Here is a 26,323-nt window from a genome sequence, read left to right as displayed (position 1 = left end):
TTTATACCTTCTATATGCTAAGTTCTGCTTTAGGCACTTTACATTTCTGAATTTATTTTTTTATCTTTTTATTTTAACTTCTCAATATACATTGTAGTTGATTTTCATGTCTCTTTACCCATTCCTCTTTCCTCCTCCTTCTCTCTCCTCCCCTTGTCTACATCATATCTGTTCACTTGTCCTAACAAGTTCAAGGAATTGTTGTGATTGTTGTGTCTTCTTCCCCTCGTACCATTTATTTGTTTGAATATTTATTTATTTACTTATTTTTAGCTCCCACCAATAAGTGAGAACATGTGGTATTTCTCTTTCTGTGCCTGACTTGTTTCACTTAATATAATTTTCTCTAAGTCCATCCATGTTGTTGTAAATGGTAGAATTTCATTCTTTTTTATAGCAGAGTACTATTCCATTGTGTAGATATACCAGAGTTTCCTTATCTACTCATGTTTTAAAAGTACCTCATACCAGCTAATTAGGTGGTGTTATTTCCATTTTATATATAAGGAAACTATCCCAATTAAGCAGTAGAAGAGGCTTTCAAACCTGATTCCATTCCACTCAACTCTAATTTCTCTGTCTAAACAGTAAACAGTTTTATATCTACTGTTTAATATACTTACCACCCACAATATCCTACATATTTATTTTTTTATATTGCTAATCTACTAATTTTACAAAAATTATAAAGGGAAATACTGTGTCAATAATTATTTATGTGGTGCAATTTTTATCCTTTAAGGAAAATATTCAAAAAATATCCTAAATAAGATGAATGAGTAGCTTCATGCTAATAAATAGTATATAGACCAGTGTTTTCCAACTGTTTATTTTATTCCTATCCCCCTTGGGAGTCTTCTTAGATTTTTTTTTAATTACCCCCGCCCCTTTATTTTAATACCACAGATACACTGTATATATGTTTATGCATCGTAGCTCTTTGGGAGGGCCACAAACCATTATGATGTCTAAGAACTTTTTCTTCCTCCAAGAATTAATTTTTGCTCCCTAGGAGCATCATTACTGTCATTGAGAATGCATAGTATAGACTAAGTTCTAAGCCAGCCAGCTATAGTCTGATATGACAGTCATTAATGAGGTGTCACCACTAGACCAGCAGCATAGTACCACCTGGGAATTTGTTAGACGTGCAGATCCTCAGACCCCAACCAAATCTACAAAATTAGAAGTTAGAATTAGGAATTCTGGGGGTTGGTCCATGCAATCTGTTTTAACAAACACTCCAGATGATTCTGACGTACGCCAAAATAGGAGCCACTAGTTATGGATAGATTGTAGAGAGATGGGTCTATGCTTTGATGACAACATTAACCATATTACTTTATGTTTCAGTTTTTCTATACTGATGTAGCCCAGGTAACTCTTGGTTTGAAACTTCACACACATAACCTTCTCAACCTCACTCAGGGATCCTACTGAGAATATGCATGGCCTCCATGGGGAATGGAAAGACTGAAACTGGATGTCCCTAACTGCTTCAGTATGACATTTTTACATTTTTCCAAAAAGAAAAATACTAGTTCAACATACTAGTTCAGATTGCATATACAAAGGTCTGTATTTCCCCAAAAACAATGAGTGGAAAAATAAGCAAATGAGTAAATATTAACATTGTGCATTGATGGGCATCCTATTATGGGTTTGAAAACAAAAACCAAGGTATCTGGATGTTATCACAGAATGAATTATTTAAGAGATGGGGAAGAACTGGGAATTCATCAGGAGCAGCATGCTTCCCTTCTTAAAATTTTCATTTATAATATTTGCATCTTGTGTTTTTATAAAAGGAAGAATAAATGTTTTTTTTTATTTCTTAGTTCTGGAGAGTTTCTCTTGTCTTTTCTCCTACCTTCCATTCTAATCATGTACTTGCACAGATTGGCTCACCCACTTTATTGACTTTTTTCCAGCTTAGATATATGCAGCCTGGTAATAAACAGAAGTATTTATTTTCATATGTGGCATGATTAAAAAAGAGAGCTTAATCTACAGATATGAAAGCATGAGGAGGCAAGGCTACTATAGTCAGAAACCTCATGCAATACCAACCATAGGGCATGTAAATCCTAAAATTTGAGAAATACCTGACGATGTTATGATCCATAAACTTCCTGATCATGACTCCAATTCTTGACTCCCCTGAGTCGGTAATTTATGAAATGTAATTGGCTGATAACTGAAATTCAGCTATGGGAAAGAAAAAGCTTCATGTTGATTTAAACATCATAAGCTTTAGCATGTATAATAGAATTAAAAATCAAATATGGTATGAAATAAGAAACACTGCCATGTTTTTTTCTGTGTTCTGTATTGTTTTAGATGGAGCTTGCTAAGGAAGAAAAGTGTGAATTTTTGCCTTTTCTATCCCCACGGAAGGTTATAGTAAAAGGTGGGAGAATTGTTGCTATGCAGTTTGTTCGGACAGAGCAAGATGAAATTGGAAAATGGAATGAGGATGAAGACCAGATCGTCCACCTGAAAGCCGATGTGGTCATCAGTGCCTTTGGTTCAGTTCTCAGTGACCCTAAAGGTAGAGTGCTCGGGAGCTATGCAGTGGTCTATTATTTTAGTGCCATAATAGTTTCCGGCTATCAGGGAATTGTTTTTCACTTTAACATTTCATTTCCCTTTAACATTTCATTTCCCTTTTTAAAGCAATGATTTAAAAGGCTTAGAAATGGTATTTGATGCTTATACAGAATTATTTTAAGAGTGGTGAGGATTGAAAAGAACATTAATCTTTCCTTTAAGCTGATAACTGAAATATATATTCTACTATATGATAATGTTTGCTTTGTATCCTGTATAAGAATGGCTTTTTTCCCCCAATTACACTAGAGTAAGAAAATGTAGCAGAGAAGGTGGAACAGCCAGTCTTCAGTGAATCACACAAATTAGGGTCTAATGAATAGCCAAAAATAGAATTCATGTTTATTACCATCTGCATGCCAAACCATCACTATAAAAAATCAAAACGATCAAATTAGAAATTTTGAACTCCTGTTATTTCACCTGGTTGATATAAATGGACATGTTAAGGAAGAAGAAAATGCTTCAATCAATTAAGATTACTACACACAGTGTTTTTGTGGGCCATTGTACATAAAAGCTTAAGTACCTCAATGCCTTCATTTTGTAAATTCTGTACCTTTTAATTCACACTGAATTGAAATGACAATGATCTCTTTTACTTATTGAGAGAAAATAAAAGATATTTCTCTTGGTCAGAGATTCATTGAGAACAACAACAGCAGCAAATCTAAACCTGGTGATTGCTGTCTATGACTTTCTACTGTAGTCATGTGAAAATTACATTTTGTGTCTGAAATAGGAAATGACATGTGCATGCAAATCTACATTTTTATGCCACAGATAAGTAAAAAATCCAACCAGTCATCAGGATATTTTATCTGCAGGACATCAAACATCTTGGTATTTGGAAACATCCAGATGTTTAATGTCATCAAGAAAAATGTTTTCAAATAGCTGGATGATGGCCTGAATTTGTCACTTTTCATCTAGATGTTTATGTGATATGTAGACACAGTCACAGGATGGTTTGTTTATTCATTACTGGGTTCAGGAAGGAAAAAAAAAAAAACAGTGTGCAAATTGAATTTCTGTTGTCTAAAAAAATCATACTGTTCCTAGTACTCTGCACGTCACCAAAAATTGAATAAAATGTTCAATCATGTTTAACTAGCAATTCTGTTGATGATTCGCCTATCAAAAAATAATTTAGCTTACCTATCTAAATTTATGTTCCACAACTGGAAATTCTAATATTAAGAAAAATGGTTCTTTTTCTAAAGAAATCTAAGTAGATTTGACTCAGAAGATCATAGAAAACAGCTTTTGCAGTCTCAGATGCAATTTTGTTAAGCTTCTGTGTGCGTGCGTGCGTGTGTGTGCGCGCGCGTGAATTTGTGCGTATGTGTGCGAATAGTAAAAGATTTAATTTAATATTTAAAATATGAAGTGGAAGAAAATTAGATTTATTTAAGTTTGTTGAACAAAGTCATTCCAGAATTTAACTGTGTGTGTTTCTTCCTGTACTTCACCTCTGTTATCCCTCATACATTTAGAGAAGCCAAGGAAAAAGTGGTTTTTTACTATGCTTTATTTTGCTCCTCCTGATTTGAAATAAACTGCCTGGAGAGATTATCCTTAATTAGAATTACTTGCTTTACCAGGGGCCCTCCATGTTTACATTAATCAGAAATTACTTTTCAAGTGAGAGGGAAACTGGAAGAGCTGGGATGTTAGAAAGCATTTATTCCTCCAGTACTGGCAAAATGTTTTCATAGTTTTGGGGATAGAAAATGTTAAAGAAATGGGTTGGAGGACTCAATATTTGTTAGAAATTGATCAAGAGGATCTAACCCATGTAGCATTTAAAATCTTAAAATAATAATTTCAAACTCATAAAACTTTCTTAAGCAAACATCTATTTAAGGTATGGTGAAAACCAGTTAATTGGAAGCAATTTGTACATTTGGGTGAGAAGATTTTCATGTTATCTCTTTTCTGCCTTAAATCTTGTCCCATCTTAATGCCTATGTGCTATAATATCTGTGTGATACCTATATGATTATCACATGTGATACCTGTGTGATTTAATATATTCATCTATAACCACTCTCTTAAAACGTTAACCTCCCTTCCTATCCGCCCTCTCCTTTCCACCCTCACTTTGCACAGGCTGCAATGAAATGCATGCCCAACACAGTGATATCTTTTCAGTCCTTATTCTAGTTTCTGCATTTGACAGTTAACTATTTCTGTCTGTTTGAAATGCTCTCCTCCAAGTCATTTAACCTTCCTGAGGCTTAGCTTCTATATCTATAAAAATGAACAGGCATAATAATATATTTTCTCTTTACCTCTCAGGACTGTTGTCAGAATTAAAATGAAATAATATGAAAGTGCTTTGGAAACAAAACTGCAACACGTTATTATTGTTTATTACCCTCTCTTTCCTTGCTTTTTCTTTTAACTATTCCGCTTCCAAGACTATCACCGACTGCTTTTCTTCCTCTAGCTTTATTGTACTTTCCAAAGTTCAGACTTTGCCCATTTTCTCTTCCTAATATGTTTATTCATTCAGTGAACTGATTGTCTATTCATTCATTCATTTACTGATACATGCATTCATTTCTCAAAAATATTAATGAACTTCTTCTGTGTGCCAGGTAGTAGGCACTGTTTCACTTCTGTGTAAAATGACTCAAATCTAGTTCCTCACTCTTCATGTCTCAGAAGACTTCCTTTCATCCCATATTCATGCTCATGCATGTGACAAACATTTACTGAGTATACACGTGCCAAATTGTGTTCTGTAGAGTACAAGGATGAATGAGCTGTTCCTTGTACTTTAAAACCTCACCGACTTGGGGTGGAGGCAGACCTATAAGCAACTAATTGTGGTAAAAAATGAAGAATACATTAAGAAAGATACACACAGAGTGAGGACAGTTCACTTTATCGGATTTCCTGAAAGCAGATGTGTTGTCAGTTTTGCTGTTATTGTACATGGTACCTTTCTCCCCATGGCCAAAGTTCAAAATGTTATCCCAGTTTCAAATTTCTAATTCCAGTTTTTGTTTTTATTAAATTCACCGATATTACCCTATACTATAGGATAAAATTCCTGTTCCTTAACACCTGGGAACTTCAGTGAATGGCTGTATATACACTATGTATCTAGCTTTATTTTCTGCTGTTCTCTATTGAGTTATTCCCCCCCAGTATCTAACACAGGGTGGATTCTATAGTGATAACTTGGAAAATCTTTGGTGAATGAATTACATAATATATGCTAAAGAATTCAAGGAATGAAATAAACTTGACAGAGTACATATAAAGTACGGTGATAATTTATACTCAGCAGTCTCTAGTAACAATATTTTAAATGAAAATACTTTTAGAGTCTCAATCATATCAACAAAATATATTTGAAAAGACAACCTAAGTTGGGAAATTTAAAGGAAATTAAATTCTTAATATCAGTTTTTTTCTTCATATATTGTATGACTCTTGCAAGTGTCTTAATTTGTGCATTTTACAATGGAGAATATAAAGTAACTTTATTTAGTATTATGCACCTAGTACATACGTAATAACTATTTCCTGCCATACAAAGAGTAAGTGCCTCAACAGCCTACAGAAAAGATAAGTATATCACATTTATGAAATAAATTTGGATAATATTCTTGGATTATAGTTGCTAATTAGTTTATTGCTTCTAAAGCTAATAACAATTATAAGTAATCATCATTATTTTACCTAATTCTATTTTATTTCTCTCTTTTTTTGGATTTTAGCAGGGAATGGAAAATTGAAACAAATGACTACATATTCCACATCCCTGTGCATGGAATTTATGTGTGGTTATGGACTCAATTTGATTGAATCCTTCATGAACTACTGTCCCAAATTCTAAAGGCAATGGTGTTCAATTTCTAATTCAATTGAGATAATATCCTTAGCCTTATTTAATATCTTTTCTGTGAAAAATTCAAAGTGGTTCCACCTTTTAAAAATTTTCCTCTATTTCCTCTTAAGTATGTAAGATTCCAAATCACATTAAATTGGGATTTTATTGCTCTAGATTGATTTTAAATTCTATCAAAAAATTAAGCACAAACTACCTCTAGCTGGCATTTATATTCCACAAATATTCCCCATTCTTTGGAAATTTCCATTGATTTATTTTAAAATATGTATTTCCCAATATAGAAAGTCTCCTCCTAAACACTAATGTCAGTGTTTATCAAACTGAATTTTGTCTCTTTTGGTTTCTTGCCTTTATTATAATTTATCCTCCCTTTTCTTTTGGAACCAAAATGACAGTTCTGATGTGTGAATGTCTTTTCTGTTAGTTTTGAATTGATGAGGAAACTCCTTGACCATTTTCACCAACCTCACAGCTTCACTTTTTAAGGCGGTAAGGTTGGCCTAGTCTTCGTATTCCTAGGAGAGCCAGAGGACATAATTTTATGGTTCTTGGAATATGCTTTCCAAGAGCTGAAGGAATGCACTGTAGCCCATGCCATGGCCTCTGTGCCTCTTCTATATACTGTGCCACAGTCATCCTCTTATTCTTTTGAAATGTCTACTTTGAAAAGATTATGTCCTTTGATCTTCCAGAACCTATTATAATTTATCTTCAAATTAGACTGTAAACCCCAAGAGGGCAAGGATTGTACCTTTATAAGTAAGTTATAGTTCCAATAGCAACTGACATGTTAATGTGCCCATAATAGTTGCACAAATATATTTGTGCATCTGATTTCACTTGATTTATGTCAGGATATTAGTTTTATACAGATAGTTGTTATATTATTTCCTACGAGTTGGTTTATTTTTCTTGAAACGTAAAAGTTGGAAGAATAATTCTGCTATGCTGTTGCTATTGATTTTTTCTTTGCTTTGGCATAAATTGTTACATTTGTTATAATTTAGTAAATATTGCACTAATTGGAGTCTGTCTGGAGCCTCAGCTCATAGCAGAGTTCTGGAGCTGTGCTGCCTGGCTGGAAACCTGGCTCTTTTCTTTCTAACTTTATCAACTTACCGAGTTACTTAGTCTCTTTGTACTTCATGGTCCTCACCGTTTAAGGTGGGTGATTATAGTATCTACCTCCTAGAGTTGTTTTGAGAATAAATGAATTAATAATATATGTAAAGCATTTAAATACAGGCCTAGCACATAGTAAGCATCACTTAAGTTTTAGATATTATTAGTATTGTGTAACAAAACCAACTTTAGTAATTAAATTGAGTTGTATTACACCCTTATGATGCTGTAAATGTTGTGTAGAAAAAATACAAGCATTTGGAAATCAGTACTTCATCAGGGATCTTGGAGGCCCTGTCAACATGTCATTGTAAATAAGTAAAGCAGATGCTCTTACATTATGATTTTTTCAATATGAAAACATTTAATATATTTGATTAGTATTATTTACAGAAAAAAAGATTATACAGTTTGTAACCATATCATATATTTAAAAATATTTTATTATCAATTCTCATGTTTCCATACCATTGAAAGGAATTTTCTTTTAACTCATTTTTACTTGCTGGAAATCTCCATTTTGAGTTTCCACAAATCAGATATTTAGAGCAAAGCCTTTTTAAATGACTGTTTTTTTCTTTTACAAATGGTGAAATTGGATCAAATGGTTTGTTTAATCTAAGATGATTGCTCATTTTTATTTTAAGAAGGAAAGAAAGAAATATTTTTGAGGATTCTAAGTTTGAGTTTTTAAGCACTTGAAAATTATGGGCTGATACCGCTATGATTAAAAGCCTGTGTTTTGGGAAGAAAGAAGATAGGATGAATGGTGACAATAAAACTGACTCAGTGTAATTCTGCACAGCGCCACTCACGAGAGCAAACGACAAGGTAACTGAGTGCTCTGGGCACAGCCAGAGAATGCGTGATCTTTCTCGTAGAGAGGAAGGTAATGTACTTTACCAAGGGCCTACATTTTCTTTCTGCTCATCTCACTAGGAACTATAGGTAACAAGGAAACACAAAACCCAGATATTTCTGAATCTTTAATGCAACCTTCAGAAATTAACTCCCTTTATAGAACTGATTGTAATAGTTCCACAAAGAGTGTTTTGGAGGAAAAAAAAAAAAAGAGAGAGAAAGGTTTTTAAATCACTCATCAGTTCCTCTTATTAGAAGGCCCTCAGAAAAGTTTTTGAAAGCCTCATGGGGTAAATCAAACATTCTGTCAATACCAGGTTTGAGTGTAGCTTTGATTCAGTTGCCCCCACACTGAGAAAAGGTGCAGGCCATGAGTTAATTTGCCTTGTTCTGACCTAAGAACTAGAAATTGCCAGTTAGACAAGGAAATGTGCGCAAAGACCCTGAAAATGCAGGAATCTTTCAAACGTGTACATTTTTCCCTCAATTATTTAGGTGTTGGGGAAAAACTAAGGAATATGTTTTAATGTGGGTACTAGATAATTTAGGTTCCCAATAATAATAGTTACCTGTGCTTTAAAAGATCTGGAACCCTATGTTTGATTTATTTTACTCCTTATTAAAATGTTACTTATTTGGTAATTCACTAATGGAATTGAGACTACTAGACATTTTAATAACCCTCGTTTGTTATTTGTTTGTTACCAACATGTTTTATTTTTCAAACCATCTCTGCTAGAAGTTACTGGTGGCACTTAGAGAATCAGCAAAATTTCTTTGAACAGTTGTCCACCCTTTGTGGCCTTCAGCTTGCATAATTCCTTTTCTTCCTTACCAAAAGTAAAGGAGAGGGTGAAGGAGAGGAGTACCAAGTTGAGCAACTATCATAATTGGTCAAATTTTGCCTGCTGTATGCATTTTTTTATAAACAGAAATATTTGCAGCAAAGTTTCAAAACAGATCAAGGAATACTGTACTTTATTGCTAGGTAGGAGACCTTTTTGACAGCAAAATATTAGAGGAAGGAACTTACTAATGATTAATATAACTAAGAATGGATGAGGTAGAACTGAGAAATAAAGTGATCAGTTCAGTATAACATATTGGATTTGTTATGATACAGTAACTTGCATCGGGATTTTCTTTATCTCTATTTCCAAATGTGCTGGAAGAGACCTAAGAGATCATATATTCTAGTTCCCTCATTTCACAGGTTCATTTGTTTAATAACTTCTGATGGCCTCCTATTCCAGGCTCTGAGCTAGGTTCCAGGGATAAAGTGGTGAAAACACAAATGCAAACCTTGCCTCCAGGAATGCACAGTTTAACTGGGGAGATTCACAGTATAATAAACTGTGCTGGGAGAAGTTTAGAGTGCCGGGGAAGCACAGAACAGAGTCTAAGTGTTCAGGGAAGTTTCCTAGAGTAAGTGGGTTGTAAATTGAAATCTGAGTGATGTGTAGGAGTTTCCAGGTGGAATGGGGGTGGAAGGGAGGGAAGTCACAGGGAGATTATGCAATTTTGCTCAACACCACACTGTTAGATTAAGTAGTCATTTTACAGTCATTTTAAAATGCTGTATAAAAAAAAAAAAGAAAAGTATTTCTTTTGAAAGTTGTCATCAACCTACTTATTTTATGCATGTTATCTTCATAAATGAGGGTCTGAATTATCCATTTTTATTTCTAAAATAGAACTTTTTATTTTATGACATCTACTATTCATTCTCTTATTATTCACCATGCAATGAATATTTCTTGATGTACAACTATGGCACTAGGAATACAGACCAGAGTAAAAGAAAGTCTTTGCCTTCTGGTGACCTGTAGGCTAATAGGAAAAATAGGCATGTAAATACATATATTGCAACATAATGTGCTAATTCAAGACCACATTTGGACTGGGTTTTAGAGGTTGAATAGGAGTTTCTTTGTTAGAAGGAACATCATGTGCAACAGTGTAGGCTGACAAAATGGCATCATGTGGGCAGACAATGGGGACGAATTCTGTTTAGTTGGAGCAGATGGTGTATGGTTATATAAGGGTGGGAAATGAGTAGGGATAAGATAGCAGGAAATTTGGCTACAAATTTAGGTGGAGTCAAAAGATTATATGCTAAGCTAGGAATTTTGAGTTCTATACTACAGACATCTAGGTGACAACTGGGGAGGGTTATGTATGGGAGAGATCTTTATCTTGCATGTGGTAATTCTGGCAGGTGTTAAATCTTCCTTTTCTCTAATTGGATTTTGAACCATTTGTAATATTGTTCAAATAGTTGGGAGTTAGAAATCAAGTAATCACCTTTTGGGGTGGTTCATATTAGCAGGAAGGTGTATTTTCTAATATCGAGTTCCTGAATTAGGTGACGTTACTCATTCAGTTATAGGCTATGATTCAACAAGTTAGGTCCCCCTTGTGGGAAGTTGCCCCAATCGTATTTTCAGTATGAGGGAAGAAAGAGAACTTGTGCTCAAGTGGGAAGCTCCCAAGCTATACACGTGAAAATGGTAGGCTATACATGCCTATTTTTTTCTTCCAGATCCACTAATTAGATTTATGCATTTCCATTTTTTGAGGAGAGGCAAGAAAGGTACCGAGAGCACCACTGATGTTATTTATACCAATGGTTCTTTCTCCACATGGAAGTAAGCATCGGGAGAGTGGAATAAGCATGCCGCTACACAGTGGCAATAATCTTGAAATGTCAGTGATAACAGCTAAAAGGAATTTTACAGTAGTTTCAGTCACGAAGGTAGAGGAAGTGAGATTACAGAAGAAAATTCAGAATCAAGAGTTATTTGTTTGACAAAGAGGTTGGATGTGGTGTATCTAACTTGGGAGGTAATCAGATGTTTATAATGCTGACAAAACTCACAAATGCAGCAGGTAGAACAGATCTGAGGGGAGTGGTGATGTGTTGCATTTGGATTTGCTAATACATTTAACAACTGAAATAGGGAACAGATATTGGGAATTAGTACACATCTTTTGCCTGTTTTTTTCACTATTGTATCTTTGTGCCCAGAATGGTGGGTATTTATTGATTGAATTAATGAATGAAAGCTTTATACCCTATAGTTTAGATAACAGCTTTTTAAGTTTGTAGAAAAAAAGAATTAAAAGACAATGCAAATCTTTCCATGAACTTTTTGAAGTACCTTCGTATGATGAAAGTATTTGTGGCATTTATTCTGGAAATCCAGAAGCATCTCACCTACCATATTATGCAGAGAAAAAAGCTTTTGCTTCCATTGCTTTTCTGATGGTAAATTTCTTAGGAAGGACATGACATCAGGACAGTTGTATTCCATGGTTCCTTGTGCTACCATTTCATTTATAATGCCTGAAGAGTATAACATTGATACAGTATATCCTTTAAAGATTGTCCCAGGGATGAGAGAATGAACCCTTTTAAATTTTCTATGTATATTGCCTTGCTTTTAATTACATTTTGAGCAAAAAACATTTTCATGAACCTAAAAGTAAAACTGTACATGTTTTCTTAAAAATTGACTTTATTGTCAGAAAGATTTTTTTTTTTTTTTTCTGGTTGGAAGATTTATTGTCTTTCTATTCTGTGCAGAGTGATGAAGAAGTGGTGGAATCTAATGCAGGTACTGGCATTTCTGCTGAATAACTGTACAAAATAATGAAATCCTTGCACCGTTTTTCTTTGGAATTATTTTAAAGGGTGGAGGTGAGGAGGAGGAGGGTCAAACTGATAACAGCATTGAAAGTGATTTGGAATCAACATCACATCACTTACAACTGCCTTAGACATCCGTTTGAAGCACAACATGATATTTCTGTAATTATTTTACTTCCCTCTAATAACTGCATGGGAATAGGTTTGTTTCCCCAGTGAATAGCTCTGTTCAGAGCCTTTTCTTATCTTTATTTTCCAGGTTTCACTAGTGGTTGATATCATATGCATTCTTACAGGGAGACAGTGAATAACTCAGTAGTTTTCCATCAAATCAAAGATTATGTACAAGAAGTACAGCAGTGGCATGTAACAAGTTTTGTTGGGGAAAGAAGGTAGAAAATGGAAAAATAATATAATTGTTTCAGAGAACAGAAATCATAAAATGTAGCTAGTGGTTTTCAACATATAGTGAGTGTAATAGATGCAGTGAGCGTAATAGATGCAGTGAGTATAATACCTGCCCTGAGCCTTATTGACCATGGCCTATTGAATTTGTCTTTTAAATACTAGTTAGCTTACAGTATAATAAAAGGCTATTCTGAAACCTAATATTCTTATGAAATGTTAAACTATACTAAGCTGCTATGAGATATAAAATCAAGAGGTAAAGTTTAGTTAAATTATAATGTAATGATACAGGTTATTTACTAATGTTCTTAATAATTCACATTTTGTATTGCAGATTGATCTGATTATTGTTAATTGCTTTGCATTTGTGTTCTTGGTGAAAAGCACAATGTAAAAAGGACAACTTACTTATCTAACATACTCTTTGGTTGAATTAGACATTGACCTGCATACGTGTGTTATTGTATAAATTGGAAAATTATATTAAATTATATTTAATATCCATCCCCCCAAATATGGAAACTACCCAATTCAAATATAATATGGTAGCATTGCCAGAGGAAGAAACTAGTATTAACTTTAACATCCATTCAGGGGTGCTGCCCAAGGTAATAAGTATTAATGCCATCTATTGCCAAACTTTTTTTTTCTGTGACAGCCATATTTATAATATTTTGTAATTATGAAGCTCTCTAGAGTGGTTTTAAAGGACTTTTACTTACATAACCACTTTTTCCCATACAAGTATATGAAAGAGTGTGAAGCATAATGTAAAGTATGTGTTTGGTAAATATCCAGTGATTTTTCCAAGCCCTCTGCAAACTGTTTTGACAGTTCACTTGGTTTAACATGACCCAGTGTTTTCCCCTGTATTTGCACACTGCTGCCAAATGAACTTCTACATCACCAGTCTCATTGCATTATTCTCCTATTTTAGAATCTAAAATTATTCTCCCTTGATGGTGGGATTAAAACTAAAATGCTTCAATTTAATTTTGACAGCCTTCTAATCTGCCCTCCTACATACTTGTGAGATCTTACTTCACATTCTTTCATTCTATATTTATTAAGTATACATGATTATGTTTGGTTCTCCAAGGTACACATAAATGTCTCTGCCTACAGGAGCTTGTAGTCTAATAGAGGCAGAAAAATATGTATAAATAAAATTGCCATTAGGTAGAAAGTGACTCAGAGAGAAACAGATACACTGCTAGTGTAACACACAGGGTAGAGAGTTGACTTCCAGCTGCAAGAATTGAAGAAGCTGTTATGGAGGCAATGGCATTTGTAATAGAGATGAGGACTTGGTAGGAATAAAGTGAAGAGAGACAGCCTCTCAATCTATTTATAGTGAACAAACTGGATAAGTACATGCAGTAGTTCCTTTGACTATATCATGTAATATACAACATGAAATAGTGGAGTAAGAGTGGGAAAACATATCATTGCCAATTCATGAAATGTTTTTAGTGTTAGGCTAAGGCATCTGAATTTTATTCCAGAGTTGATAGGTCCTAGAAATCTAAAGAGACATGTAGATTAAGTATGTTCCTTTCACACACATAGGGAGCATGTAATTAAACAAACTTCTCCTTTTTGACTCCAGCTCTTCTCCTATTTCATTCTGTATATCTTATATATTCTAAATTAAATTGACAGCATGACAGTAGGGTAGTTTCTTCATATTTTAACTCAAAGTACGCAGCACAGTCTCTAACTCAGTATTTGTTGAATGATGGATGAAGGGGATAGATAAATGTTTAGATGAAAAGAATTAAATGACTGCTTTATTCTAACTGTCGCTACAGAAAATTCACAGTAAGCTGCACTCCCATGTTTATTGCAGCTCTATTTACAATAGCCAGACGATGGAACCAACCTAAATGTCCATCGATGGATGACTGGATAAGGAAATCGTGGTATATATACACAATGTAATACTACACAGCCATAAAAAAGAATGCAATTCTACAATTTGCAGCAACATGGATGAGCCTGGAGAAAATTATCTTAAGTGAAATAACCCAGGTACAGAAAGAGAAATACCACATGTTCTCACTCATAACTGGGAGCTGAATCCATAAATAAACAAAAAAAATGATAAAGAGACACACAGAGAGAAAGAAAGAAACAACAATCAGTGTAACACATTGAACTTTTAGAAAGAGAGGAAAGAACCATGGTTACTAGAGGTGGAAAAGGGAAGGGGAGGGGAGGATGAAAGGGAAAGGGGCTAACGAGGAATTGGTTAACAGACACAAAGAATGATTGTGTGTTATAATGATGAATAAGCTAAGTATCCTGATCTAAACATCACACATTGTACACAACTACTGAAAATCAACGTTGTACCCCCACCTCTCTCCAAAAAAAATTCACAGGGCAAAAGCATGTGAAAGTGGTGTTTACGTGAAATATCACATGAGGGCCAGCAAGCCCTCTCTCTCTTGAGGGAATGGTCAGATGCTGGACACTTCCACCGGCCTTGAGAGTAGCCTCCCAAGACTGGTCATCTTGCTTCTACTCCCACTTCCATAATCCCACTGGAGTTAGCTTTATAAACAGAAATTATATTTTTTCATTTCCTTGTTTCAAACCCTCCAGTAGTTTCCTACTTTTATTTTATGATAAAATTCTTCCCACAGCTTATAATGCCCTGGTTGGCCTGGCCCCTGCCTGTTTCTCAGGCCTCCTCTCCTCCTATCCTGCTTGTTCTCCTCACCCACATAAAGCCTTCCTTGTACTCTGCAAGTGCCTTCACCTCACCTATCCTTAAGGCCCTGCCACTGTCCCGTCTTCTTGAAATGATCTGCTTCCAGTTCTTCACATGACTGTCTCATTCATATTATGTTTTGGCTCTGATGTCATCTCATCAAAGAGGCTCTCTCTGATCTCCCATGCTGCTGTGATCTTAAGCTCCCATCCTGCATCTCACTCCACTCATCTTAACAGTCTCTTTCGTGCAACCCTCTCCGTAGCCATTTTCACTATCATATAGATCACTTGTCTGTTTTTTTTGTTTGTTTGTTTTCTATCTTCTGCCAGCTAAAAAGTACAACCCACAAGGACAGGTCCCTTATCTGTGGTTTATTACAGTGCCTGCAGCAGGATTTAGTATGTGGTAGACAAAAATGTTTACTAATTGAATGAATGAATGAAAGCTAGCACTTTATTTTTTTCCTATGCAATTACTACTAAACTCCTAGAAAAAATAGCCTGTACATACGGCCTTGTGTCTGCCAGATTCCCTGTCCTCCACCACCTTCATTCTGTCTTTTGCCTTTACCATTTTACTCCAGATGTCATCTCATTACTGTTTATTGGCCTCCAAATCACCAAATCTAGTTACCTACCTTATATTTCTCTTGAATTTGACACTTTGTGAAATTACCTGTTTACTTGGCTTGTGTGGCTTAGGAATATTTTGATTCTCATGTAGCTGATAAATCCTTCTCCGGCTTTAGATCAAGTTGTGCTTGGTGCTACTTTAAAAATAAGTGGTTGACTTTATATTCACCTGTATTTGCTTTCTTTCTTCAGGAACTTTGTCCATCCTTGTGTTTGTAGCTAATCCTAAGGTGCAGGGCCCTCTCCTGAGGTCTAGGGGTGTATCTCCAGATGACTCTGGAGATCTCCAGGCATTTCCAGTAGGTACAGATGTAGCTGATTTATCGTTAGGTTGAAATCCTAAGGGTGTGACCTAGTAACTTATCTGTCTTATATTTCTCAACTCTAAATTTGAGATAATACTTATTCTGTGAGGATCCAAAGAGAAAATATAAACAATGTCTAGCCCCAAACCAGACATTTGCTCATGAAAGCGGTCAATAAATGACTTTCATTATTATAATTATGAATACTATTGAATATAGCCTTTGCCAGTGCCAAAGATATTTCTGGACTGCGTGATAATACAGCTAGTGCTCTATGAAAAAGAAGCTATACTTTTGAATTACGCATTTACTTATGTACTAAAATTGTTTAAAAACAATTCTACTATGTGTTTTAAGTTTGCATTGAAGTATGCCTACTGACGATTGACAAGGGAAAAAAAAGCCATAAGATGGATATCAAAAAATAACATTAATGAGCTGCTAAAGCTAAAATTACAGGAACTTATGAAATTGGTTAAACATAAAAACCATTAAACTGTTTACTGAAGCTTCACAGATATACTGCAGCTAATGAGCATTTCTGCTATTTAAATAAGCCCAAATTGAACACACATTACATGGATACATAATTAGTCATGGCAGTCAAACACACATAGACTTACTTTTAAAGCTCTATTTAGGGAATCTTTTCCATTTGATTTATTTTGTTAATTAAAATATTTTTCAGTATTCACTTATATTTTAATAATATTGTTTTCACAAGTAGCATAATTTACTACTGGCTTTCTATTTGTTTTTATGTATGCTTTAAATGTGGCAAATAGGAATTTTATATGAAATCTTTTTCTTAACCCCTTTCGTAAGTATTTATATCACTTGATGGCATCATTCAGCGTTTTAAAAATTACTTTCATTGAGAACTATATATATAATATTTCAGTAGCCTTTCTACTTTTTTTTTAACTGTCTCGTAATTATCAAGAAGTATTAAGCACCCAAATATGCGTAGAATTATGATGATTATGGTCCAGATCAGATTAAAGGATGATCTGTTCCTTCAAGGAGTTTGTAGTCTTAAGTAGATGGTATCATTGAATATAAATAAGCAAATCAAAGTGCAGCATTTGGGATTCCAACAGAGAATTTGAAAACAATCCCCATATATTTACTTCAAGGACACTGACCTCCTTGAAGAGATCTATTTCAGACAAAATAAAATGAAATTTTCAAGGAGTCTAGAGTCTTAAATAGACGGGATTACTGCAGAGAAATAAGCAAATCAAGGTGAAGTGCTTGGACAATTTCAATTCTGAGTTGATTAGTTGGTCAGTTTAAGAAATGGAAATGAAACTCTCCTCATAGAATACAAGTAAAACAGAAGGAGCTGCTACAGGCTTTTACTGATATCCATCCTTTCTGTTTAACTTGGGGATCCTAAGTTTATCCTGAGCATGGAGAGGAAGAAAATCAGATGGGTACTTTAACCCTCCCTGAATTCTACAGGCATATCCAAACGGAAAATTACCTAACCAGAGCAGTAGGGAAATCAAATAGTTAAATCAATCAAAACAAATTAACCATAGGCCTATTCTTCCTTAGTGTGTTTGTCACTATAGAAGCATTTTTCTAAAGAAAGGGAAATATTTGGGTTTCCTCCCCACCATGAGCTGACTCTCTAATTTTGGAAATAATATCTACAAGAGAAATAATCAATTAAGACAAGATAATATGAGTACTAACTAAATAGAATGGACAAGTATTACATTTTTTCTACCAAAAAACACTTATTGGGCTCCTCTTATGTGACAATTATTATGCTAAATGCTGAATAAGTGGCTTACTCATATGTGGTCCCTAACTCAAGGAATGGGGGAGGCAAAACAAATAATTGAAATAAAGTCATACAGTGCCTGGTTTAACAGAAAGTGGTTAGTGATTAATTTAACAGAAAGAGAAAAGGTTTCAAAGAAAAAGATGGCCTGAGAGCTGAATCTGTGTAACTGGTCAAGACCAGATTCTTCACTGTCCCTCCAGCCTCCATCTTCTTCACTTTAGTTCCTCCGTGGTCCCCAGTGGTGAAGCTTTAAGAGACTGTTGTTGGCCCATTCATTCAGGCTTTCTCTTACCCCCACACCAAGCGTCAGTGGCAAGGAGGACTTAGGAATCAGAAAGGTTTGGATTCAGATACGGCTCTGCCATCTCTAGGAAGTACTGAGGGTGATAATATCTATCTTTGAGGGTTTTTTTGTGATGTAAATGAGATATTATATGGAAATGTCCAGCATTATGCCTTCCTTGTTCAAAGGATGAATATGTGCTTGTTGCTTTTCTTAACATTCATTAGGTGAAAATGATGTAAGTAAAATTATGAAGTAAGTGGGAGAGAATTTCCATTGGATGGGCTGGCAAAATATGATGTTAAAATTGGAAATGAGAGATTCAAAGATTATACTGAGATTATTAAGATCTATTTTTAGGTTTGAGAAGGGGAAATAGGAGAAAGCAGCAATGAAGATTAAAAAATTATGATAGAGGCAGGAGGCAAAGCAAAAAATGTGGTACAAAGCTAAGGAACTTTATTTTATTTTTTTATTATTTATCATTTATTATAAGCATATTCATTATTACAAGTTATGGTTTTTCTTTATGCCCTTTACCCAATCTATCACTCCCAAGCCCACTCCCTCCTTCTCCCTATCTCTAGTATCCTTAGGTTTGTTCTCTCCTTCTGAAAGTTCAACATATTGTTGTGGTTCCTCCTTCCCTTCCTTCCTTTCTTCCTTCCTTCCTTCCTAGCTCCCAGTTTTGAGTGAGAACATGTGGTATTTCTTTCCTTTTCTGGCTTATTTCACTTATAATTTTCTCCAGACTCATCCATGTTGCTTCTAATGGCAGAATTTCATTCTTTTTTTTTTTTTTTAATGGCAGAGTAGTATTCCATGGTGTACATATACAACATTTTCCTTATCCAGTCATCTGTTGATGGACATTTAGGTTGGTTCCATGTCTTGGCTATTGGAAATAGAGCTGCAATGAACATGGGAGTGCTGGTATCCCTTCAACATAATGATTTCTATTCCTTTGGATATATACCCAGTAGTGGGATTGCTGGATCATATGGCAATTCTATCTGTAGTTGTATGAGTAAACTTCATAATGTTTTCCATAATGGCTGTGCTAATTTACACTCCCACCAACAGTGTAGAAGAGTTCCCCTTTCCCTGTGTCTTTACCAGCATTCTCAGTCTCTTTAATAATGGCCAGTGTAATTGGGGTGCAATGATATCTCAATGTGGTTTTGATTTGCATTTCTCTTATGACTAGTGATGCTGAGCATTTTTTCATGTACCTGTTGGCCTTTAGTATGTCCTTCTTTGAAAATGTATATTCATCTCCTTTGCCCATTTTTTAATTGGATTATTTGGTTTTTTACTGTGTAGTTGTTTGACTTCTTTGTATATTCTGGATGTTAATTCCTTGTCAGGTGTAAACTTTGCAGATATTTTCTCCCACTCTGTGGGTTGTTTCCTTTGTTATGCAGAAGCTTTTTAGTGTGATGTAATCCCATTTGTTTATTTTTAATTTTGTTGCTTGTACTTTGGGAGTATTTTTCATAAAGTCTTTGCCCAGTGCTGCTTCCTGGACTGTTTCCCCTATGTCTTCCTTTAGTAATTTTATGGTTCTGGATCTTATATTTAAGTCCTTAATCTATTTTGAGTTGATTTTGGTATATGTGAGAGGTATAGGTCCAATTTCATTCTTCTGCATATGGATGTCCAGTGTTCCCAGCTCTGTTTGTGGAAGGGGCAGTCTTTTTCCCAATGTATGTTCTTGTTGCCTTTGTCAAAGATAAGTTTTCTGTAACAGAGTGGGTTGATTCCTGGGTTTTCTGTGCTGTTCCACTGATTTGAGTGTCTGTGTTTATGCCAGTACCACGCTGTTTTGTTTACAATAACTTTGTAATATAACTTGAAATCAGGTAGTGTTATGCCTCAAGCTTTATTTTTTTTGCTTAGGATTGCTTTGGCTATTTGGGGTCTATTGTTGTTCCATATGAATGATAGGATTGCTTTTTCTATTTCTGTGAAGAATGTTGTTGATATTTTGATGGGGATTGCGTCAAATCTTTGATTGCTTTTGGTAGAACTGACATTTTCATGATGTTAAATCTTCCCATCGAAGAGCATAGTACTTTCCATCTTTTTGTGTCCTCTTTAATTTCTTTCAGTAGTGTTTTATAGTTCTCATTATAGAGATCTTTCACCTCCTTGGTTAAATTGATACATAGGCATTTTATTTTTTGGCAACTACTGTAAACGGGCTTGCTTTCTTGATTTCTTTTTCTGCTAGTTTGTTACTGGAGTATAAAAATGCTACTATTCAATACCTTTCAAAATCACTGATTTTGGGTTATTGATTTTGTATCCTGCAACATTACTGAAATTGTCAATCAGCTCTAAGAGTTTTTTGGTAGAGTGTATAAGTTTTTCTATATATAAGATCATGTCATCTGCAAATAAGGACAGTTTGACTTCATCTTTTCCAATCTGGATTCCCTTTATTTCTTTTTCTTCCCAGACTGCTCTGCCTAGTACTTCCAGTACTATGTTAAATTGGAGTGGTGAGAGTGGGCTTCCTTATCCTTTTCCTGTTCTTAAGGGAATTCAGGATGGTATTGGCAATTGGCTTGTTGTAAATGACTTTTATTGTGTTGAGATAATTTTCTTATATACCTAATTTGCTGAGAGTCTTTATCACGAAAAGATGTTCAATTTTGTCAAATGCTTTTTTGGCATCTGTTGATGTGTTTTATCATATTTATTGACTTTTTGTATGTTGAACCAAACTTGCACCCCTGGGATGAATCTCACTTTATCATGGTGTATAAATTTTTTGAGGTGTTGCTGTATTCTGGTTGCTAATATTTTGTTGAGGATTTTTCGTCTATGTTCATCAAGGATATTGGCCTGTAATTTTTGTTGTTGTTGTATCTTTATCTGATTTTGGTATCAGGGTGATGCTGGCCTCTTCAAATGAGTTTGGGAGAATGGCTTCTGTTTCAGTTTTTTGGAAAAGTTTGAAGAAAAGTGGCATTAATTCTTCTTTAAAGCACTATTAGAATTCAGCTGTAAAGCCATCCAGACCAGTCTTCCATCTTTGTTGGAAGAATACTGATTACTGCTTCAATCTCATTTCTTGTTATTGGTCTGTTCAGTTTCTTTATTTCTTCTTGGTTTAGTCTTGGTAGTTTGTATGTGTCCAGAAATTTATACATTTCCTCCAGACTTTCATATTTCTTGGTGTACAGTTGTTTATAATAATCTCTAGTGATTCTTCACATTTCTATGGTATTGGTTGTAATGTCCCCCTTTTCATTTCTGATTTTTGTTACTTGGGTGTTCTCTCTTCTTTTTTTTTTTTTTTTTTTTTGGTTAACTTAGCTAATATTTGTCTATTTTATTTATCTTCTCAAAAAACTTACTTTTTGTTTCATTGATCTTTTGTATCATTTTTTGGGGTCTCTCTTTCATTTAGTTCTGCTCTGATCTTAATTATTTCTTTCCATCTACTGCTTTAAGGATTGAATTGTTGTTTTTCTAGTTCTTTGAGGCATAGTGTTAGGCCATTTATTTGAAGACTTTCTATTCTTTTGATGTAAGCATTTGTTGTAATAAAATTCCCTCTTAGTACTGCTTTTGCAGAATCCCACAGGAATTAGTATGATGTATCTTTATTTTTGTTACTTTCAAGAAATTTTTTTATTTCCTGTTTAATTTCTTCTTAGACCCATAGGTCATTCAGGAGTCTGTTGTTTAGTTTCCATGCACTTGAATAGTTTCCAGAATTTTCCTGGTTGTTGATTTCCAGTTTTAATCCATTGCAGTCTGAAAAGATACTTGGAATGATTTCAATTTTAAAAAATTTTCTGGGCACAGACTTCATGAATACGACCCCAAAAGCACGGGCAACCAAAGGAAAAATAAACAAATGGGATTATATCAAACTAAAAAGCTTCTGCACAGCAAAAGAAACAATTAAAAGAGTTAAAAGACAACCAACAGAGTGGGAGAAAATATTTGCAAAATATACATCTGACAAAGGATTAATATCCAGAATATATAAGGAACTCAAACAACTTTACAAGAAGAAAACAAGCAACCCAATTAAAAAATGGGCAAAAGAGCTAAGTAGGCATTTCTCTAAGGAAGATATCCAAATGGCCAACAGACATATGAAAAAATGCTCAACATCACTCAGCATCCGGGAAATGCAAATCAAAACCACATTGAGATACCATCTAACCCCAGTTAGGATGGCTAAAATCCAAAAGACTATGAACGATAAATGCTGGCGAGGCTGCGGAGAAAAAGGAACTCTCATACATTGTTGGTGGGACTGCAAAATGGTGCAGCCTCTATGGAAAATGGTATGGAGGTTCCTCAAACAATTGCAAATAGATCTACCATACGACCCAGCCATCCCACTGTTGGGAATATACCCAGAGGAATGGAAATCATCAAGTCGAAGGTATACCTGTTCCCCAATGTTCATCGCAGCACTCTTTACAATAGCCAAGAGTTGGAACCAGCCCAAATGCCCATCATCAGATGAGTGGATACGGAAAATGTGGTACATCTACACAATGGAATACTACTCAGCTATAAAAACGAATGAAATACTGCCATTTGCAACAACATGGATGGACCTTGAGAGAATTATATTAAGTGAAACAAGTCAGGCACAGAAAGAGAAATACCACATGTTCTCACTTATTGGAGGGAGCTAAAAATTAATATATAAATTCACACACACACATACACACATACACACACAAACCGGGGGGCGGGGAGGAAGAAGATATAACAACCACAATTATTTGAAGTTGATACAACAAACAAACAGAAAGGACATTGTTGGGGGGGAGGGGGGGAGGGGGGGAGGGAGGGAGGTTTTGGTGATGGGGAGCATTAATCAGCTACAATGTATATCGACAAAATAAAATTAAAAAAAAAAAAAAAAAAAAAAAAAAAAAAATTTTCTGAGACTTGATTTGTGACCTAACATGTGGTCTGTTCTGGAAAATGTTCTGTGTGCTGATGAGAAGAATGTATATTCTGTAGTTGTTGGATGAAATGTTTTGTTGATGTCTGCCAGGTCCAATTGGTCTAAGGTGTAGTTTAAATCCTGTGTTCATCTGTTGATTTGTTCCTGGAAGATCTGTCCAATGCTTAGAGAGGGGTGTTCAGACCAGCCACTGTTACCATACTATGGTCTGTCTCTTTTTGGGAGGGGTCTAAGAGTGTCTGCTTTAAGTATCAGGGTGCCCCGGTGTCGGGTGCATACACATTTATGATTGTTATGTATTCTAACTGGATAGATCCCTTTATCATTATATAATGGCCTTCTTTGTCTCTTTTTATGGTTTTTAGTTTGATGTCTATTTTATTCGATATAAGAAGAGCTATTCTTGCTTGCCATTATCTTCCATTTGCATGGTGTATCTTTTTCTATCCCTCACTTTTTTTTTTTTTTTTTTGTGACTGGCAAGGGGATTGCAACCCTTGGCTTGGTGTCGACTGCACCGCGCTCAGCCAATGAGCACACCGGCCATCCCTATATAGGATCCGAACCCATGGTGGGAGTGCTGCTGTGCTCCCAGCGCCGCACTCTCCCAAGTGAGCCATGGGGCTGGACCATCTATCCCTCACTTTTAGTCTGTATATGTCTTATAGGCACAGTCAGTCTCTTGGAGACAGCATATAGTTGGGTTTAGGTTTTTAATCCAATCAATCGGTCTCTGTCTTTTGATTGAGGAATTTAATCCATTTACATTTAGGGTTGTTATTGACAAGTATTGCTTTTTGTTTAGATGTTTGAAATATCATTTGTTCCTTTCTTCCCCTTTTATTTTCCTTTTCAAAGTTAGTTAGATTTTTGAGGTGACATGATTTAGCTTCTTTCTCTTTCTCATTTGCATTTTGGTTTTAACAGTGGGTTTTTTTCTTTCTTGTAAATCTGTGATAGAGTAATTATCATATTTCAGATTCTGGATGTGGGACTCCTTAGAGAATTTCTTCCAGGGCTGGTTGTGTACTCCTGTAATTTTTGTTTGTCTGTGAAATTCGCACACCATTTCTCCCTCATTTCTGAAGGAAAACCTTGCTGGCTATAGAATTCTTGGCTGGCAATTTTTTTTTTTTTTTTGTATTTTGAATATATCATCCCATTTCTTATGGCCTGTAAAGTTTCATTTGAGAATCCTGCTGTTAGTCTGATGGGGGGTCCCTTATAGGTGACTTGACACTTCTTTTGCTGCTTTTAGAATTCTCTCATTGTCTTTGAGTTTTGCCAGTTTGACTACAATGTGTCTTGAAGAGGATCTTTCTGGATTGGATCTGTTCGAGGATCTTTGGGCTTCCTGGATCTGAAGGTCTGAATCTCTCTCTATACCTGGGACATTTCCTGTCATTATTTACTTCAACAGGTTTTCAGTGCCTGTCCTTTCTCCTCACCTTCTGGAATAACCATGATTCAGATGTTTTTGCAAATTTTTAAAAATTATTTTTTCCTTTTTTTTTTTTTTTGTATGCCTGGGTTATTTCAAAAAGACCATTTTGAGGTCTGAAATTTTTCTGTTCTGTTTTTTATTTCACTGAGTGAATCCTTCAGTTCTAGGAGTTCTGTTACATTCTTTTTTAAGGTATTAATCTTTTTGTAAATTTCCTTCTTGATATCCTGGATATTTTTTTCTTGTTTCACTGTGTTTTCTAGTTGATTCTTCTCTTATCTCTTTGAGTTTTCTTAAAATCAGTTCTCGGAATTCCTTTTCAGGCATCTCAGGGGTTTCCTGCTCTATGGGGTTTGGTGCTTGAGAATTACCATATTCCTTTGGTGGTGTCGTACCTTCTTGTTTATATGTATTTCTAATATTTTTTTGTTGATGTTTGGTCATCTGGTAGGACACTTGTTTCTTCTATTACTCTGGAGTGGGCTATGAGGGGAAAGACTTCCTCTTCTATTTATAGGCTCTGTTGGTGACTCTTCTTGTATTAGTGCAGTTGAGTGTATGGTGGGCTGTCTTGGCTCCTGTTTGGTCAGTGCACAGGTCTCTCCTGGGCTCAGACATGGGCCTGCAGCTACTTTGGGGTTGATATGTGAGACTGGCACTCACCTGGGTGCCCACTTGGACAGTGGGTGGGCCTGTCTACAGCTTGGGCATTTGTCTGTGGCTGCATTGGAATTAGCATACAGGACTAGCACTCATCTGGGCACATGTTAGTTGGTGGGCAGGCCCTGCTGGCTAAAGAACTTTTATGAGCAGAACTGAAGCAGTCATCTGTTGAATGCTGCTGAGAAATCAAAGAAGGAAGTGCCATAACTAGGGCCTTGACCTCGCACAACCTTGAAGGTAAGGGCCTCATTAAATCTTGTTCTTTGGGTACCTTGCTCACCTCATCGTATTCCTGGCCCTGAGGCAGGGTGATCACTGAGAAGAGTCACTGGATTTTGCAACCTCAAACTAATTAATTATCTTAGTGAAAAGAGTTTTAGTGAAGCTTTGGGAAGAAAATGCAGATCTGGAATGGTTTAAAAATGAGAGATACTGAACATATATGTACCTAGTTGTGAGAAACATCTAATTTAGCAGGAATGGATGATAGTAGAAAAAAGAGATGGTATGACCTAGGGAGCAAATCTCTGTCTGGTAAAAGGAGAGGATTCTGGGCCTATGTGGAGGGACTGACCTGTAACAGGAGGGAGAATTCTTTAATCATATTAAGAAGGAGGAGAGATAGAGTGGGTACAGGTCCAGTAGGTTTGTACTTTTGGTGATGAGAAGACAAGGGAGTTCCCATTGATAGCTTCTAGATTCTCCATAAAATTTGAGACAAGGCCTGCTCCTGACCATGTGGTCAAGAAAAAGGAGTCAGGTCTGACAAAGGCAAAAATGGTGGTCACAATGAGCTGGAGAAGCAAAAGTGCAAGCTCATTAGTATTAAATCATGAAATAGGGGAAAGCCCAGAGGAAACTTGCAAACTGGGTTTTGGATGTAATGATTTGGAGGCCATAGCAGAGCAAACAGGTGATTATGTTTAACAGGTAACCAGAAGTCCCAGAATAAAAGGCAGAGCTCAATGTAGAATGTGAGGATATTTTCAGAGAGAAGTTGAAGACCCCAAATGTGT

General features: G+C 35.5%; 1 protein-coding gene across 1 annotated transcript in view; it reads left to right on the top strand.

Moving 5' to 3' along the window:
- The window catches only part of DPYD (dihydropyrimidine dehydrogenase), an 855,274-nt gene that overhangs the window by 389,495 nt on the left and 439,456 nt on the right, over positions 1–26,323 (top strand). Inside the window, exon 11 of the mRNA XM_063105846.1 lies at positions 2,341–2,551. Within this exon, the coding sequence (XP_062961916.1) occupies positions 2,341–2,551 (211 nt within the window). The remainder of the gene's footprint in view (positions 1–2,340; positions 2,552–26,323) is intronic.

Source organism: Cynocephalus volans, chromosome 8, assembly GCF_027409185.1.
Source record: "Cynocephalus volans isolate mCynVol1 chromosome 8, mCynVol1.pri, whole genome shotgun sequence".
Taxonomy (NCBI): Eukaryota; Metazoa; Chordata; class Mammalia; order Dermoptera; family Cynocephalidae; genus Cynocephalus; species Cynocephalus volans.
Note: the sequence above shows the minus strand (reverse complement) of the source record. Positions and strands in the feature narration are given on the sequence as shown.